The 12,844-nt window shown below is 44.5% G+C and overlaps 2 protein-coding genes across 2 annotated transcripts; both read left to right on the forward strand.

Annotated features, from left to right (window-relative positions):
- Nucleotides 1-1,392: 1,392 nt before the first annotated feature.
- On the forward strand, nt 1,393-6,213 carry MCL1 (MCL1 apoptosis regulator, BCL2 family member). The gene is made up of 3 exons (XM_077257762.1): nt 1,393-1,882; nt 4,383-4,630; nt 5,159-6,213. The coding sequence occupies exons 1-3, from the start codon at nt 1,462-1,464 to the stop codon at nt 5,273-5,275; spliced, it is 786 nt and encodes a 261-aa protein (XP_077113877.1). The 5' UTR covers nt 1,393-1,461; the 3' UTR covers nt 5,276-6,213.
- A 3,817-nt stretch (nt 6,214-10,030) lies between these two features.
- Nucleotides 10,031-12,274, forward strand: LOC143769200 (uncharacterized). The gene is made up of 2 exons (XM_077257760.1): nt 10,031-10,667; nt 10,742-12,274. Exons 1-2 carry the CDS (start codon nt 10,446-10,448, stop codon nt 11,978-11,980), a joined length of 1,461 nt encoding a protein of 486 aa, XP_077113875.1. The 5' UTR covers nt 10,031-10,445; the 3' UTR covers nt 11,981-12,274.
- The last annotated feature ends 570 nt before the right edge of the window (nt 12,275-12,844 follow it).

A 12,844-nucleotide genomic window follows, 5' to 3' on the forward strand; every position in this document is an offset into this window, starting at 1 on the left:
TTACAGTGCATCAGATTGGTGAATCACTGGTGGACTGCGCTGCCCACTAGACTTTGTTATATACAGCAAGCTAAATCTAAGTGGGCAGAAGGACCTGGTGTTTTAGCTTACTAAGTCTGGTATTAAACCACTGCAAGGGACCTGGTCCTTTATCCCACTTGGATTTAGCTTTCTCACAGAGAGCAGGCTAAATCCAAGTTGGCAGAAGGACCAGGTCCATTTGGACAATAATTATAGTATTGACCCCTTCACAACGCATGATGCAGTTACGTCATATATCATAAAAATATCAGAAAAAGAAATATCGCTTTTGCTCCATTTAAAAAAGTAAATTTGGAATTGACGTGATCAGAAAGGTCTGACCAATCAAAATGTAAAATAATCTGATCAGTAAACGGCATAACGAGAAAAAACTAGAAACGCCATAATTACGTTTTTTTTGGTCGCAGAAACATTGTAATAAAATGAAATAAGAGGTGATCAAAACATGGTATCCGCACCAAAATGGTATCAATAAGAACGTCCCGCCAAAATAAAAAAAAAATCCCAATGGCGATGTGGATGGAAAAATAAGTTATGGGAAGGAAATAAAAAAAAAAAAAAAAAAAAAAACGGAAAATCGCCCGAGGGTTAAAACACTCCTAGGTGCATGCATGGAAAAAATCTGTGGTTGTGTGATCTACAAAAATGATCACCAGTAAATAAAACGGGATGCGGATGAGATTGGCGCAGAATATTGTACACACTGGGATTAAGGGGAAAATTCGTGTGTATAATTGTCACATATAAATAAATGTGTAATCAGATGTCAGATCTAGTCTGCGGCTCAATATTACTGCAAAAAATCACATGACAGTATATATATATATATATATATCTATATACAATGAGGGTCCTTCTATCTACTGGGATTTAGCATTCTTATATAAAGCAGGCTAAATCCAAGTCGGCTAAAGGACCTGGTCCCTCTGCCGACTTGGAAATAGCCCACTCTGTGTGAGAAAGCTAAATCCCAGTGCACAGAAGGACCTGGGCCTTTAGCCGACTGGGATTTAGCTTTCTCACACAGAGAGTGGGCTATTTCCCAGTCGGCAGAGGGACCAGGTCCTTTAGCCGACTTGGATTTAGCCACAACCGAACTCTCATGGAGTCGCACTCCTTGAAGTGCTGACATCACAGGCGCTGGCAGAGCTGTGACGTCACGTACGCAGTGTAATCCCCGGATTTCCGACCCTTTTCTCTTGGACTTTTCATTCATGACATGACTATTCTGAAAGGAACTAAAAATCCCAGCACACTTCCGACCCCCATATATGGTCATGATGGAGGCGTGGCTGCCAGTGACGTCACCGCCTAGTAGGCGGGGTTTCCACTCTATTCCGGTCTCCTGGCCGTAGTGAGCTCTCATTCCGGGTAAGCGTCGGTAGAGGAAGGTTATCGGTCAGACTCCATTGTAACACGATGATTAACCATGCCATGATTCGGAAACCGGCCTCCGGTATCCTTCCGTACCTGTATACCGCCGGCGGGGGGAGTCTGCTGGCCAAGGACGGCGCCGTGCTCCCGGAGCTGGAGAAGGGCAGCTGGGAGCGGCATGGCGGCTACAACACGGACGGCTCCTTACCGTCCTCTCAGTCCGAGCTGGACGAGGACGAAGACATGGACCTACAGTCAGACTCCCGGGGCTCCACGTCTCCCCCGCTCACCCCGACCTCCGACAGCCCCCGCGACTCCCTGTACATGGACACCCACGCTCTGCTGCACAGCTACTACCGGGAGTGTGCCGGGGACATGAAGGCGGACGGCGGCAGCACCAAAGCGCTGCACACCCTGAGGAGACTGGGGACGGAAATTAACGAGAAGCACCGGATGGTCTTTCAGGGTGAGACCCGTCCGCCATGTTTTATAACGACATTTTATACTCTCTGCTTTGCATAAGGCAGCTCTTTGTGCACCGAGTGGTGAACCCCCCGTCTGGTTTTGCATTTGGTATGCTCCATACATCTGTACACTATCGCTGGCGGGTTACAGTACTTTTAAAAGGAGGATGCAACGTGTGCGTTCTTTAATTGTGTAACACTCCCCCTTTTATGGCGCATTTGGTATGCTCTTTCAATTATCTTCCTATGGCTGAAGGTCTAATCCAAATTTGAAAATGGGGGAATGGTTTTGCATGGCTTGTATTGTAAGCGCTCCTTTTTTCTGCTACATGTATGCTTCAATTATACTGCATGGCTGGAGGGCTAATCCAAATGAGTAAAATAGGGGTGGACACTGTAAATGGCTTTTAATTGTAGTAAAAAAAAAAATGTTGTTTGCTTTGCTCTCTCAATTTTATGCTTTATGGCTGGAAGTCTAATCCAGATATGATTGGTCACAGTGTAAATACTCTTAATAGGAGTGGAGAAGGTGTGACTGCCTTTGACTTGTATTAACCCCCTCTTCTAGCCGCATTTAGTATGCTCCTACAATTATGCTGTATAGGTGGTGGAATAGTTCAAATGTCTGAAATGGTGGGGTGCTTATTTTTTCTTGACTATATAGCATAGTAGGGCTGTAATGGCTGCCAGCGCAGTGCTGTGTGCAGAGCAATGTATACGTGGTGCTCTGCACGTAGGCCTGCTCCGCCTCTGTTGGTTGTAATTGGATTCTGTAAATAGAGTTAAACCAATACCCTTTGAATGGTGTAGCTTTATTCACTTGTGTCTTGTACATTGGCTTCATATTTTGAATGACAATAGCTTTATTGGTTGTCAGCGGTAACTTGCCATCTTACAATTTGAGCTTTTTGTTTTTAGACTGACGGTTCAATTAAAGCTTTTGTCTTTTAATTTTAGTATCTTTATTCATATGATTGATTTGAGGTTTTTGAATTTTGGAAACTGTATTTCTGTTGGTAATTAACATCAGCCTTGGTGATCTAGCCTCTCGCCCTCTGTATGTTGGCGCAGGGTGTCACAGCTGGAATGTGGGCCGATAAGGCCGGGTTGCTGTGTGACTGGAATTTTCCAGTGTTGTAGGACGCTGTGACGCTGTTTCGCCCTTTGGCCCAGTCTTCCGCCCTGGAGACCAGGCAGCCGTTTGTCCCACAGGCCCGGCCCTGCCCGGCAGTAACCTCCCGCTCTGCAAGCTGCATCCTGTGAGCCGTTGTATAATGTATGAGGACTCCTGAATAATGTATTGTCCCATCCCCCTCCCACCGCTCCACATTCCTACTGAATTCTGGTATTTTTCCAGATCTTACTGGAACACCAGCTGTAATGGCGAAACACGAGCCCTCTCCAACCGTCCTGTCTGTCCCCACAGAGATCCATAACCTACTGATCACAATGGCAGTGAGGACGGCATGGAGGGACTCATGTTCTAACAACTTCTCATACATTTCTACTTATTTAAAGAAAAAAAACACTGCCCCCCCCTTGTTCACAGGCTGCATCTGGTACTGCAACGCTGCCAGTTCACTTGGCTAAGGACTAGCTGCAATTATGGATGCAGCTTATGAAGGGTGATGCCATGTTTTTATTCCTATTTTATATTAGTTTCTTTATATATGGATCAAGTCCCCCACCTCCCAAAAAAAAAAAAAAATATATATATATATATATATATATATATATATATATATATATATATATATATATATATATATATTTTTTCCACTATTATCAAACCCTTTAAATAATTTTGGTCACATTGGTGCTTTGGGTCTGCTAAGATACTGCAGTTTCTTCATTTCCAACACCTATAAGATCTAATGATAGTAGTCATTAATGGGGCAAGGGTATGCCTTGTTTTTGACATGGATTTTTGAGTATATTGCTTCCCCCACAACATGGAAGAAGTGTGAAGATGTCAAACCTTAGTGTATATGTAAAGGTATCGGTCCTAGAATTCTTTACTATAGTCCAATAAAGACCTTTGCATTGCTTGCAGAAATAAACCCCGGATCTTTTTGGAGAGGTTTTTTTTTTTTTTTTTTCCCCCCCTCTTCCCAGTCTTACTTCTCTGTATTTTTAAATCTCTGCACTTGTGCACGCATGGAAAACCAAGGCCCAGGGCTGAAATCCCCAATACTGTACCTTGCTAGCAAATCACGCGGGACTAGCTGGGTATACTTTGCTCTCCTTAGTATTCATTCTCTTGTGGCACTGCTGTGATGAAAGGGTCTTGAAGTGGTCTCTTCTCATGAGGGTTGGTAATCGTCCCTGTTCATGGGATCTAGTCTCTGCTTAGGGACCTCCAACGCTGGAGTGTCTTCTAATTATGGCTTTGGTGTCCCTGCATCTCGTCTGTGGGTTTGTGTAGCACAAGTCTGTCTTCTACACTGAAACCTGCAAAATGGTGCATCACTAGTTCTCACCTGGCATCTCTCTCCCCTCCAGGCATGTTGAATAATCTGTCTATACAGCATCCTGACGACATCGAGAAGCTTTCCCAAGTCCCAGCCATGGTCTTCAGCGACGGGATAACGAACTGGGGCCGTATCGTCACCCTGATAAGCTTTGGAGCCTTTATTGCTAAACATCTAAAAAGTGTACACCTCGACAACTGCATCGGCACACTGGCAGACAACTTCACAGAGTATCTCATGTCCCAAAAAAGAACATGGATCCTGGAGCATAATGGCTGGGTGAGTGTTCACTGTGTGGTCTGCAGAGCTCTCTCCTCTCTATGTGGGGGACCATTGGAGTTAGACAAGACAGAGCAGAAGAACATGGGTTCTTAAAGGCTCCCAAAGTTTCTCTGCAAGTGACCCATCAATGTCAAGTGTCCATTGCTTTATCTCTGGCGATGCCCTAGTCTGGGATTGTAGAGTCTACACTATTGAGATTTGGTGTAACCCAACCTGGGCTACTTTATTTCCCTCCAGTTTAAACCAACTGCTTTATGACTCTTAACTAATAGTCCAAGGGGCGGGGCTTTCATTGATCACAAATAGACTTAAGCGGAAAAGCCTCTTCAAAAAAGCCACAAATGACTGATGTGGCAGCTTAACAAGGTCTCATGAATAGATTCCCATCAGCCCCAAATATTGGAAGAGTAAACCATTGTCTCTTAAATCCAACCAAAAGGATCTTCACCCTTACTTGGCCAATAGTTTTTAATGGCTTTTGTGGTCTTTCTAAGTTTTTAATAAACTTTCCTTTTATTTTTACAGGATGGTTGTGTTGAGTTCTTCCATGTTGAGGACTATGAAGGTGGCCTAAAAACAGTATTGATGGCCTTCGCTGGTGTAGCTGGTCTTGGAGCAAGTTTAGCATACATGATCCGGTGAAAGTCTGTTTTTTGTTTTTAAGAACTCCTCCAGGTGATTTTACACAATTACCAATTTTCTTTCCCTGACTCAGCTTTGTAGTTAGGATGGAAATCTTGCCCCTCCGCAAAGTTCAAGATCAGCCAGAGGGCCAGGAAGCTTGGGCTTGCCCTTGCTACGCAGTAGATGAGGTGTATTCTTTTTTTTTTTTTTTTTTTTTTTTTTTTTTTTTTTTTCGATAAAATATGTAAATTGTTTAAATCTTTATTTTCCTATGAATAAATTAATATATTTTCACAAAGTGTGAAGATTGTGTTAAAAGAAAAAGTACACTTCTAATGCTCCACTGTAAAAAGTACCAAACTGGCACCAGTAATGGTTTCAAGACCCAGTTGCTATTTCTTTCATACTCTACCCTCTTCTCCCTAAGGATAAAACCTGTAAATATATACAGTATATATATATATATATATATATATTTTTTTTTTGTAGTAAATGTTGTACAAATGTAAAATACTGTACAATAACTTTAACTTGTACAAAATAATAAAAAAAAGCACAAAAACATCTTAACTGGCCAGTTAATGGCCAATATTTGGGAAAGGAAGAGACTTTGGGTGTTGGCGTTAAAGCACTTTGAGTTCTTCTGATTTTACGGAGTTCTCGCTCCCCTATTGTTTCCTACCAAAATCGGAAATCTTCCTCCTCCCGGCTGTCAAAATAAGATACCCCATAAATGACTTCCATCTACCCCTGCAATTTCTCATATTAAAAAATTATATATATATATATTTACACTTTTTTTTTTTTACGACCTTTTTGGGTTACATTAACCCTTGTTGTGTTTGGTCACACGGAATGCACCTGTTGTGACATTGTAGAATGTTCCGCCATGTTTAACACCACGCACGGTGCTACTGCCTGTTTACACAAGGAAATAAAAACAACTATTTTCAGTATTTCTTTAGACTGTTTTTCTTTATTGGAGTGTGTGGACATTTTCTTTCTACATGAGGGTGTGATGACTTTTAGTAGGCGGAGGATGGAAATAATCTGCAGGTAATGAGCAGTTAAGAGGCGAGGCGGTCCGGCTGCACTGTGCCGATGTTTGCGGACTTGGCAGATGAATGGAACAGTCTGTGCTCTCCCTGTGTTTTCACAAGCTTACACCTGATAAATGGCCGGGCTGCGGGAGAGACTTGTCTACAAAACAGAAGAGTTTACATGGTAAATATGTTGTGGTGAAAACAGAGTTCAGAACATGAAGATTAAAAATAAACTTGATGACTTGTATGAGAAGAGTGGGACCGGAGCGATACCTTCTACTGACCATCTAAAACATGGAGGAGACCACCTAGACTTCATGAATCTTGTGTTGTAAAACTGCTGCTGGTTTTCAGGGATACAAATGGTGGCATATCCGATATATTCCCAATTTTATTCATACATTATACTAGAAGCAGTGATGTAGGGATGATATATCTGCGTGTTTGTTTTTTTTTTTTTTTCTTGGGTGTAGAACCATGTGTTGGGGAATGGATAGGATTCCTTCCGGTGTGGCAGGCACAAGAGTAGCGGCTGCTGCAGAGGCGACAGGTGCGCTTTGATATGCCTGTCCTCCACCACTCCCCCCCCCCCCCTCTCCGGATCTGAAGCTCAGTTGGCGTCTTGTGCGGCTTTATCGGATCTTTTTTGAAGACTATATTTGCTTTCCTATCTGGTTTGACTCCACATCAAAGCTGCCTGCGCAGCTGGCGGCTTCTCATGTTACGTGAACGCCTATTTCCTGCCTCATAGTTTGTGAACCCTGCTTTAGCCTTGGAGCCGGAGCCTGTATGTCATGCTGATCCATCTGCTGCCATACGTCATGTCACACAACAGTAAACATGAGGGCTGTGAACGTCTGTTCAGTGTCCTGGCTGGGAGACACTCTTGATAATCAACCAAAATGAACACCAAATTTCTTCCATGCCATCTTAATTGTCTTCAAAACTTTCTTAAAAAAAAAAAAAAATTACCCAGAGTCTGTGGCTCACTGGTAACTTCCCCATGAAACTCCTACCGAGCTAGAGATCTGGGCTCAGCAGCAGCATCCCATTGGGATGCAGATCTCTGCAGCTCTCATTCTTTAAGATTGCTGGAGATGGCCATGTATAGCACTTGGTTGAAGGCCTCTGCCAAGCGCTAGTCCTGGGATTTGTTGGGGTTGCCAATGCTTAGACTCCTATTGATTAGGATAGGGCATTCATTTAAAAATAGGTCATCAATGTTAAATAGAAGATCTCTATTGGGATAAGAGGAAGCCAAGAGCTTCCAGCAGTGGTGCCATTCATGATCACACAACTATTAGTAGCTTCTTGTCTGTATGATGGGTTCAAGTCCTGTCTATGAACCCAAAGTACCAGCTCCATATACTACAGATAGAAGTATTGGAGCTCTTATGCATCACCTTTCTATATGCATTAATATGAAGTTGGATCTCCCACCCTCACTCACCTCCCCTCTTTTAGGCTGGTTTCACAAGTCAGTGGCTCCGGTACGTGTGGTGAGTTTCCTCACGTACTGGAGACACTGACTCATGTAGACACATTAACCTCTTCACCCCAAAGCCTGTTTTCACCTAAGTGACACGGCCAATTTTTAGAATTCTGACCACTGTCACTTTATGAGGTCATAACTCTAAAACGCTTCAACGGATCCTGGTGATTCTGACATTGTTTTCTCGTGACATATTGTACTTCATGATAGTGGTAAAACTTCTTCGATATGACTTGCATTTATTTGTGAAAAAAAATTTTTTTTGTCAAATTATGAAAATTTAGCAATTTTCAAACTTTTAGTTTTTATGCTTAAATTAGTTATATCTCATAATATAGTTAATAAACAACATTTCCCACATGTCTGCTTTACATCAGCACAATTTTGGAAACATAATTTTTTTTTGTTAGGGAGTTATAAGGGTTAAAAGTTGACCAGTGATTTCTCATTTTTGCAACAAAATTTGCAAAACCATTTTTTTACGGACCACCTCACACTTGAAGTGACTTTGAGGGGTCTATATGACAGAAAATGCCCAAAAGTGACACCATTCTAAAAACTGCACCCCTCAAGGTACTCAAAACCATATTCAAAAAGTTTATTAACCCTTCAGGTGCTTCACAGGAATTTTTGGAATGTTTAAAAAAAAATTGAACATTCAACTTTTTTTTCACAAAAAACAAATTGGATCTGAAGTAAAAATTATTTTACCAAGGGTAACAGGAGAAATTGGACCAAAAAAGTCGTTGTACAATTTGTCCTGAGGAGTACGCCGATACCCCACATGTTGGGGTAAACCATTGATTGGGCACATGGCAAAGCTCGGAAGGGAAGGAGCGCCATTTGACTTTTCAATGCAAGATTTGCTGGAATTGAGATCGGAACCCATGTCGCAATTGGAGAGCCCCTGATGTGCCTAAACAGTGGAAACCCCCACAAGTGACACCATTTTGGAAAGTAGACCCTCTAAGGAACTAATCTAGATGTGTGGTGAGCACTTTGAACCTCCAAGTGCTTCACAGAAGTTTATAATGTAGAGCCGTGAAAAAAAAATTCATATTTTCACAAAAAATGATCTTTTTGCCCCAAATTTTTTATTTTCCCAAGGGTAACAGGATAAATTGGACCCCAAAAGTTGTTGTCCAACTTGTCCTGAGAACGCTGATACCCCATATGTTGGAGGGAACCACTGTTTGGGCGCACAGGAGAACTCGGAAGGGAAGGAGCACTGTTTTAGTTTTTCAAAGCAGAATTGGCTGGAATTGAGATCGGACGCCATGTCGCGTTTGGAGAGCCCCTGATGTGCCTAAACAGTGAAAACTCCCCAATTCTAACTGAAACCCTAACCCTAGCGCTACTTTCACACTAGCGTTTTTTGCATACGTCGCAATGCGTCGTTTTGGCGAAAAGACTAATCCTGCAAAGTCATCTGCAGGATGCGTTTTTTTTCCCCATAGACTAACATTAGCGACGCATTGACACACGTCGCAACCGTCGTGCGACGGTTGCGTCGTGTTGTGGCGGACCGCCGGCAGCAAAAGTTACATGTAACTTTTTTTGTGCCGACGGTCCACCATTTCCGACCGTGCATGCGCGGCTGGAACTCCGCCCCTACCTTCCCGCACCTCACAATGGGGCAGCGGATGCGTGGAAAAACTGCATCCGCTGCCCCCGTTGTGCGGCGCTTGCACAGTATGCGTCGGTATGTCGGGCCGACGTAGCGCGACGGCCCCGTACCGACGCTAGTGTGAAAGTAGCCTAACAGGAAAATGGAAATAAATATATTTTTTAAAATTTTATTATTTTTCCCTAACTAAGGGGGTGATGAAGGGGGGTTTGATTTACTTTTATAGCGGGTTTTTTAGCAGATTTTTATGATTGACAGCCGTCACACACTAAAAGACGCTTTTTATTGCAAAAAATAGTTTCTCTATCCCCATGATGGCACCACGGAGAGAGGGGTCCGCCCCCAGGGACAGGAAACCTATAGGTGAAAAAGGGCGTACCTCTCTCCCACATCAGTTGGTTTCCTGTCCCTGACGGGGAACCTACAGCACGTACCTGAAGGATTCTTCGTGGAGTTCCAGGGGCTGATGCAGTCGACTTTCTAACAGGGGGCGCCCTGTTACGGCTGGATCAAGCGGTTTTTTCCTCTCTTTTTTCTCCCTTTCCTGAAGCACCACCACAGGGGTCGGCGGGCCTCATGGGTGAGTGGAGGAAGATCCAGTCTGCCTTCCATGAAAAAAAAAAAAAAAAAAAGAGAGGGGGGGTAAGGAGCAGGTGACGGCGGTCACCGGAGGACTCTTAATGATAATATGGAGGTAGCGGCGGCTATCTTTCCATAAAAGGCCAAGTAAGACGGGCCAGAGGACACCGGCGTAATTACCGGTAAATCGGTGTGGGCGTCGGTAATGGAGCGCTGGTGCGCTCACCGGCGCCATCATCGCGAAAACGCAGCGCTACTGCGCGCGCGCCGGCGTCCCAGTACATTCATTCCCTCATGTGAAGCTGGCAGAGAACCGGAAGTTGGGCGGGCGCATGCGCAAACAGTCACTTCCGGTTTCGCCGGCACTAATGCATAAAAGCAACGCCAGCACAGGGAAAATGGTGGCAAATTCAAACTCCAAGTGCACCTTACAGTGCGGAGGCCACCATGAGCGAAAGCGAGCAGCAGGTTATGCAGGAAGCCGTCCAGCGATCTCCTGAGCAGGCACAAGTGCAGCGGCGTCTGCACCCACAGCAGCAGCGCAAAGGAAACTCGTCCTCTGTACAGCGCAGCAGCAGCGGACGATCAGAGTCTCAACGCAGTCGGGGGTCTGCAAAAACCACACGGCCGGCGACGATTCCAGCGGATACAGTCACCAGGCCTGAGACGGTATCTCTGATCCACAGGGGGTGAGTGATCTACGTGAAAGTGCTGACTTTAATGTAGGGCTCTTTCTGTTCTAGGGGAGGAAAAGTACAGCCAAAACTAAGCACAGAGAATGTGCCATATGTTCAGACGAGCTGCCTTCCTCCTGGGAGAAGAGACTATGCAGCGTCTGTATAAAAAAGACGATTCAGGAGGAAACCCCATCATTTGCATCCGAATTAAAGTCACTAATAAAAAGCCAGGTGGAAAGTGCCATTAAAGGCATTAAAGCCACAAAGAAAAAACATAAGAAAACACCTGAGTCCCCCGTATCCAGTGCGGACGAGTCAGAGAGTGAACTATCTGACTCGAATAATTCGTCAGATTCTGACACCTCTTCAGTATCCTCTGAGGGGGGGCGCAGTTGCTTCCCTATCGAGGAAACAGACGCTTTAGTGAAAGCGGTCAGAGCAACAATGGGTCTAGTGGAGGAGCGACCTAAAAAAACAGCGCAGGACATAATGTTCAGCGGTCTGGAACAAAAAAGAAAAAGAGCATTTCCAGTAAATGAGAAAATTCACTCTCTAATTAAAAGAGAGTGGAAAAAACCAGACAAAAAAGCTCTCCTCACCCCCAAAAGAAAATACCCGTTTGATGACCCAGCCTGCTCATCCTGGAGTAAGGCACCAAAATTAGATGTGGCCATAGCAAAGGCCTCAAAAAAGTTTGCCCTACCTTTTGAGGACATGGGTACCTTAAAAGATCCGATGGACAAAAAAGCCGAGGTTTTTCTAAAAAACTCTTGGGAAGCGGCAGGAGGCGGACTTAAACCAGCGGTCGCGGCCACCTGCACAGCTCGCGCGCTAATGGTGTGGCTTGAGCACTTGGATTCCCAATTAAAAGGAAAAGTCTCTAGAGACACGATTCAAAAATCAGTGTCCGTAATGAAAGGTGCAGCAGCCTTTTTGGCGGATGCATCTGTAGACTCAGCCAGACTAGCAGCCAGGGCTGCCGCCTTTTCGAACGCCGCAAGACGTGCCCTGTGGCTAAAATGTTGGCCAGGGGACCTTCAGACAAAGACAAAACTATGTTCAATACCCTGTGAGGGGGAATTCTTGTTCGGCACAACGCTAGATGACATCCTCGAGAAAGCCGAGGACAAGAAAAAGTCTTTCCCTGGTTTCCCCAACCAATCATACAGACGTTCCTTTCGGAATAAAAAATTTATGCGGAGAAAACCTCCGAAAGGGAACAAAGAAACATGGGAGGAAAAAAGAAATAAAACCAGAGGGTTCCTATTCAACAAACCCACTCCCGACAACAAGAAAACTCAATGAAGGTGTCCCCCAGGTTGGCGGGAGACTAACAGAGTTCCTCCCAGCCTGGGAAAAAATTTCAAGCAGCCCCTGGATACTAGGCATAGTACGAGAAGGGCTCAAGCTAAAGTTCCGCATTCCCCCCAACAACCTCTTCATGGTGACACCACAGAGACAGTCTCAAGAACAGTCGGCTCTTCAGGAAGAGATTCTAGGCCTAGTCCAGAAGGAAGTCCTACAGGAAGTCCCTCACCAGGAAAGAGGCATGGGCTTCTACTCTCCCCTCTTCCTCCGAAAGAAGCCAGATGGATCATACAGGACAATGATAAATCTCAAAAAGTTAAACAGTTTTCTCGAGATCCCACACTTCAAAATGGAGACAATAAAATCTTGCGTAAAAATACTCTTTCCCAGGTGTTTCATGACTGTTCTAGACCTACGAGATGCATACTATCATGTACCGATCCACAAGGATCATCAAAAGTACCTCCGGCTGGCAGTGAATATCCAGGGGGAGGTGAAACATTATCAGTTTCGGGCCCTCCCTTTTGGGTTAGCTATCGCACCCCGGGTATTCACGAAACTAATGTCGGAAGTGATGGCTCATATACGAGAGCAGAATATCCTGATAGTCCCATACCTGGACGACCTCCTTGTGGCAGGGACATCATTCCATCACTGCAAACAGCAGTTGGATTTGGTTATGACTTCTCTGTCAAGCCTAGGTTGGCTGTTGAACCTTACCAAATCCAAAGTAGTCCCATCACAGGTACAGGAGTACTTGGGGATAGTCCTCGACTCGACCACACAAACGTGTTATCTTCCTCAGGGGAAGATTCAAAAGATGACACAGGCAGCGGTACAGTTGTCATCATCCCCAGTCAC

The sequence above is a fragment of the Ranitomeya variabilis genome, chromosome 1 (genome assembly GCF_051348905.1).
Source record: "Ranitomeya variabilis isolate aRanVar5 chromosome 1, aRanVar5.hap1, whole genome shotgun sequence".
Classification (NCBI taxonomy): Eukaryota; Metazoa; Chordata; class Amphibia; order Anura; family Dendrobatidae; genus Ranitomeya; species Ranitomeya variabilis.

Bases quoted from the DNA above. Each gene is read 5' to 3' on its own strand.
- MCL1 (XM_077257762.1), top strand. From the start codon at position 1,462: ATGATTAACCATGCCATGATTCGGAAACCGGCCTCCGGTATCCTTCCG. The intron at 1,883-4,382 runs GTGAGACCCGTC...TCTCCCCTCCAG, and splicing joins GCACCGGATGGTCTTTCAGG to GCATGTTGAATAATCTGTCT. The intron at 4,631-5,158 runs GTGAGTGTTCAC...TTATTTTTACAG, and splicing joins TCCTGGAGCATAATGGCTGG to GATGGTTGTGTTGAGTTCTT.
- LOC143769200 (XM_077257760.1), top strand. From the start codon at position 10,446: ATGAGCGAAAGCGAGCAGCAGGTTATGCAGGAAGCCGTCCAGCGATCT. The intron at 10,668-10,741 runs GTATCTCTGATC...TTTCTGTTCTAG, and splicing joins CAGTCACCAGGCCTGAGACG to GGGAGGAAAAGTACAGCCAA.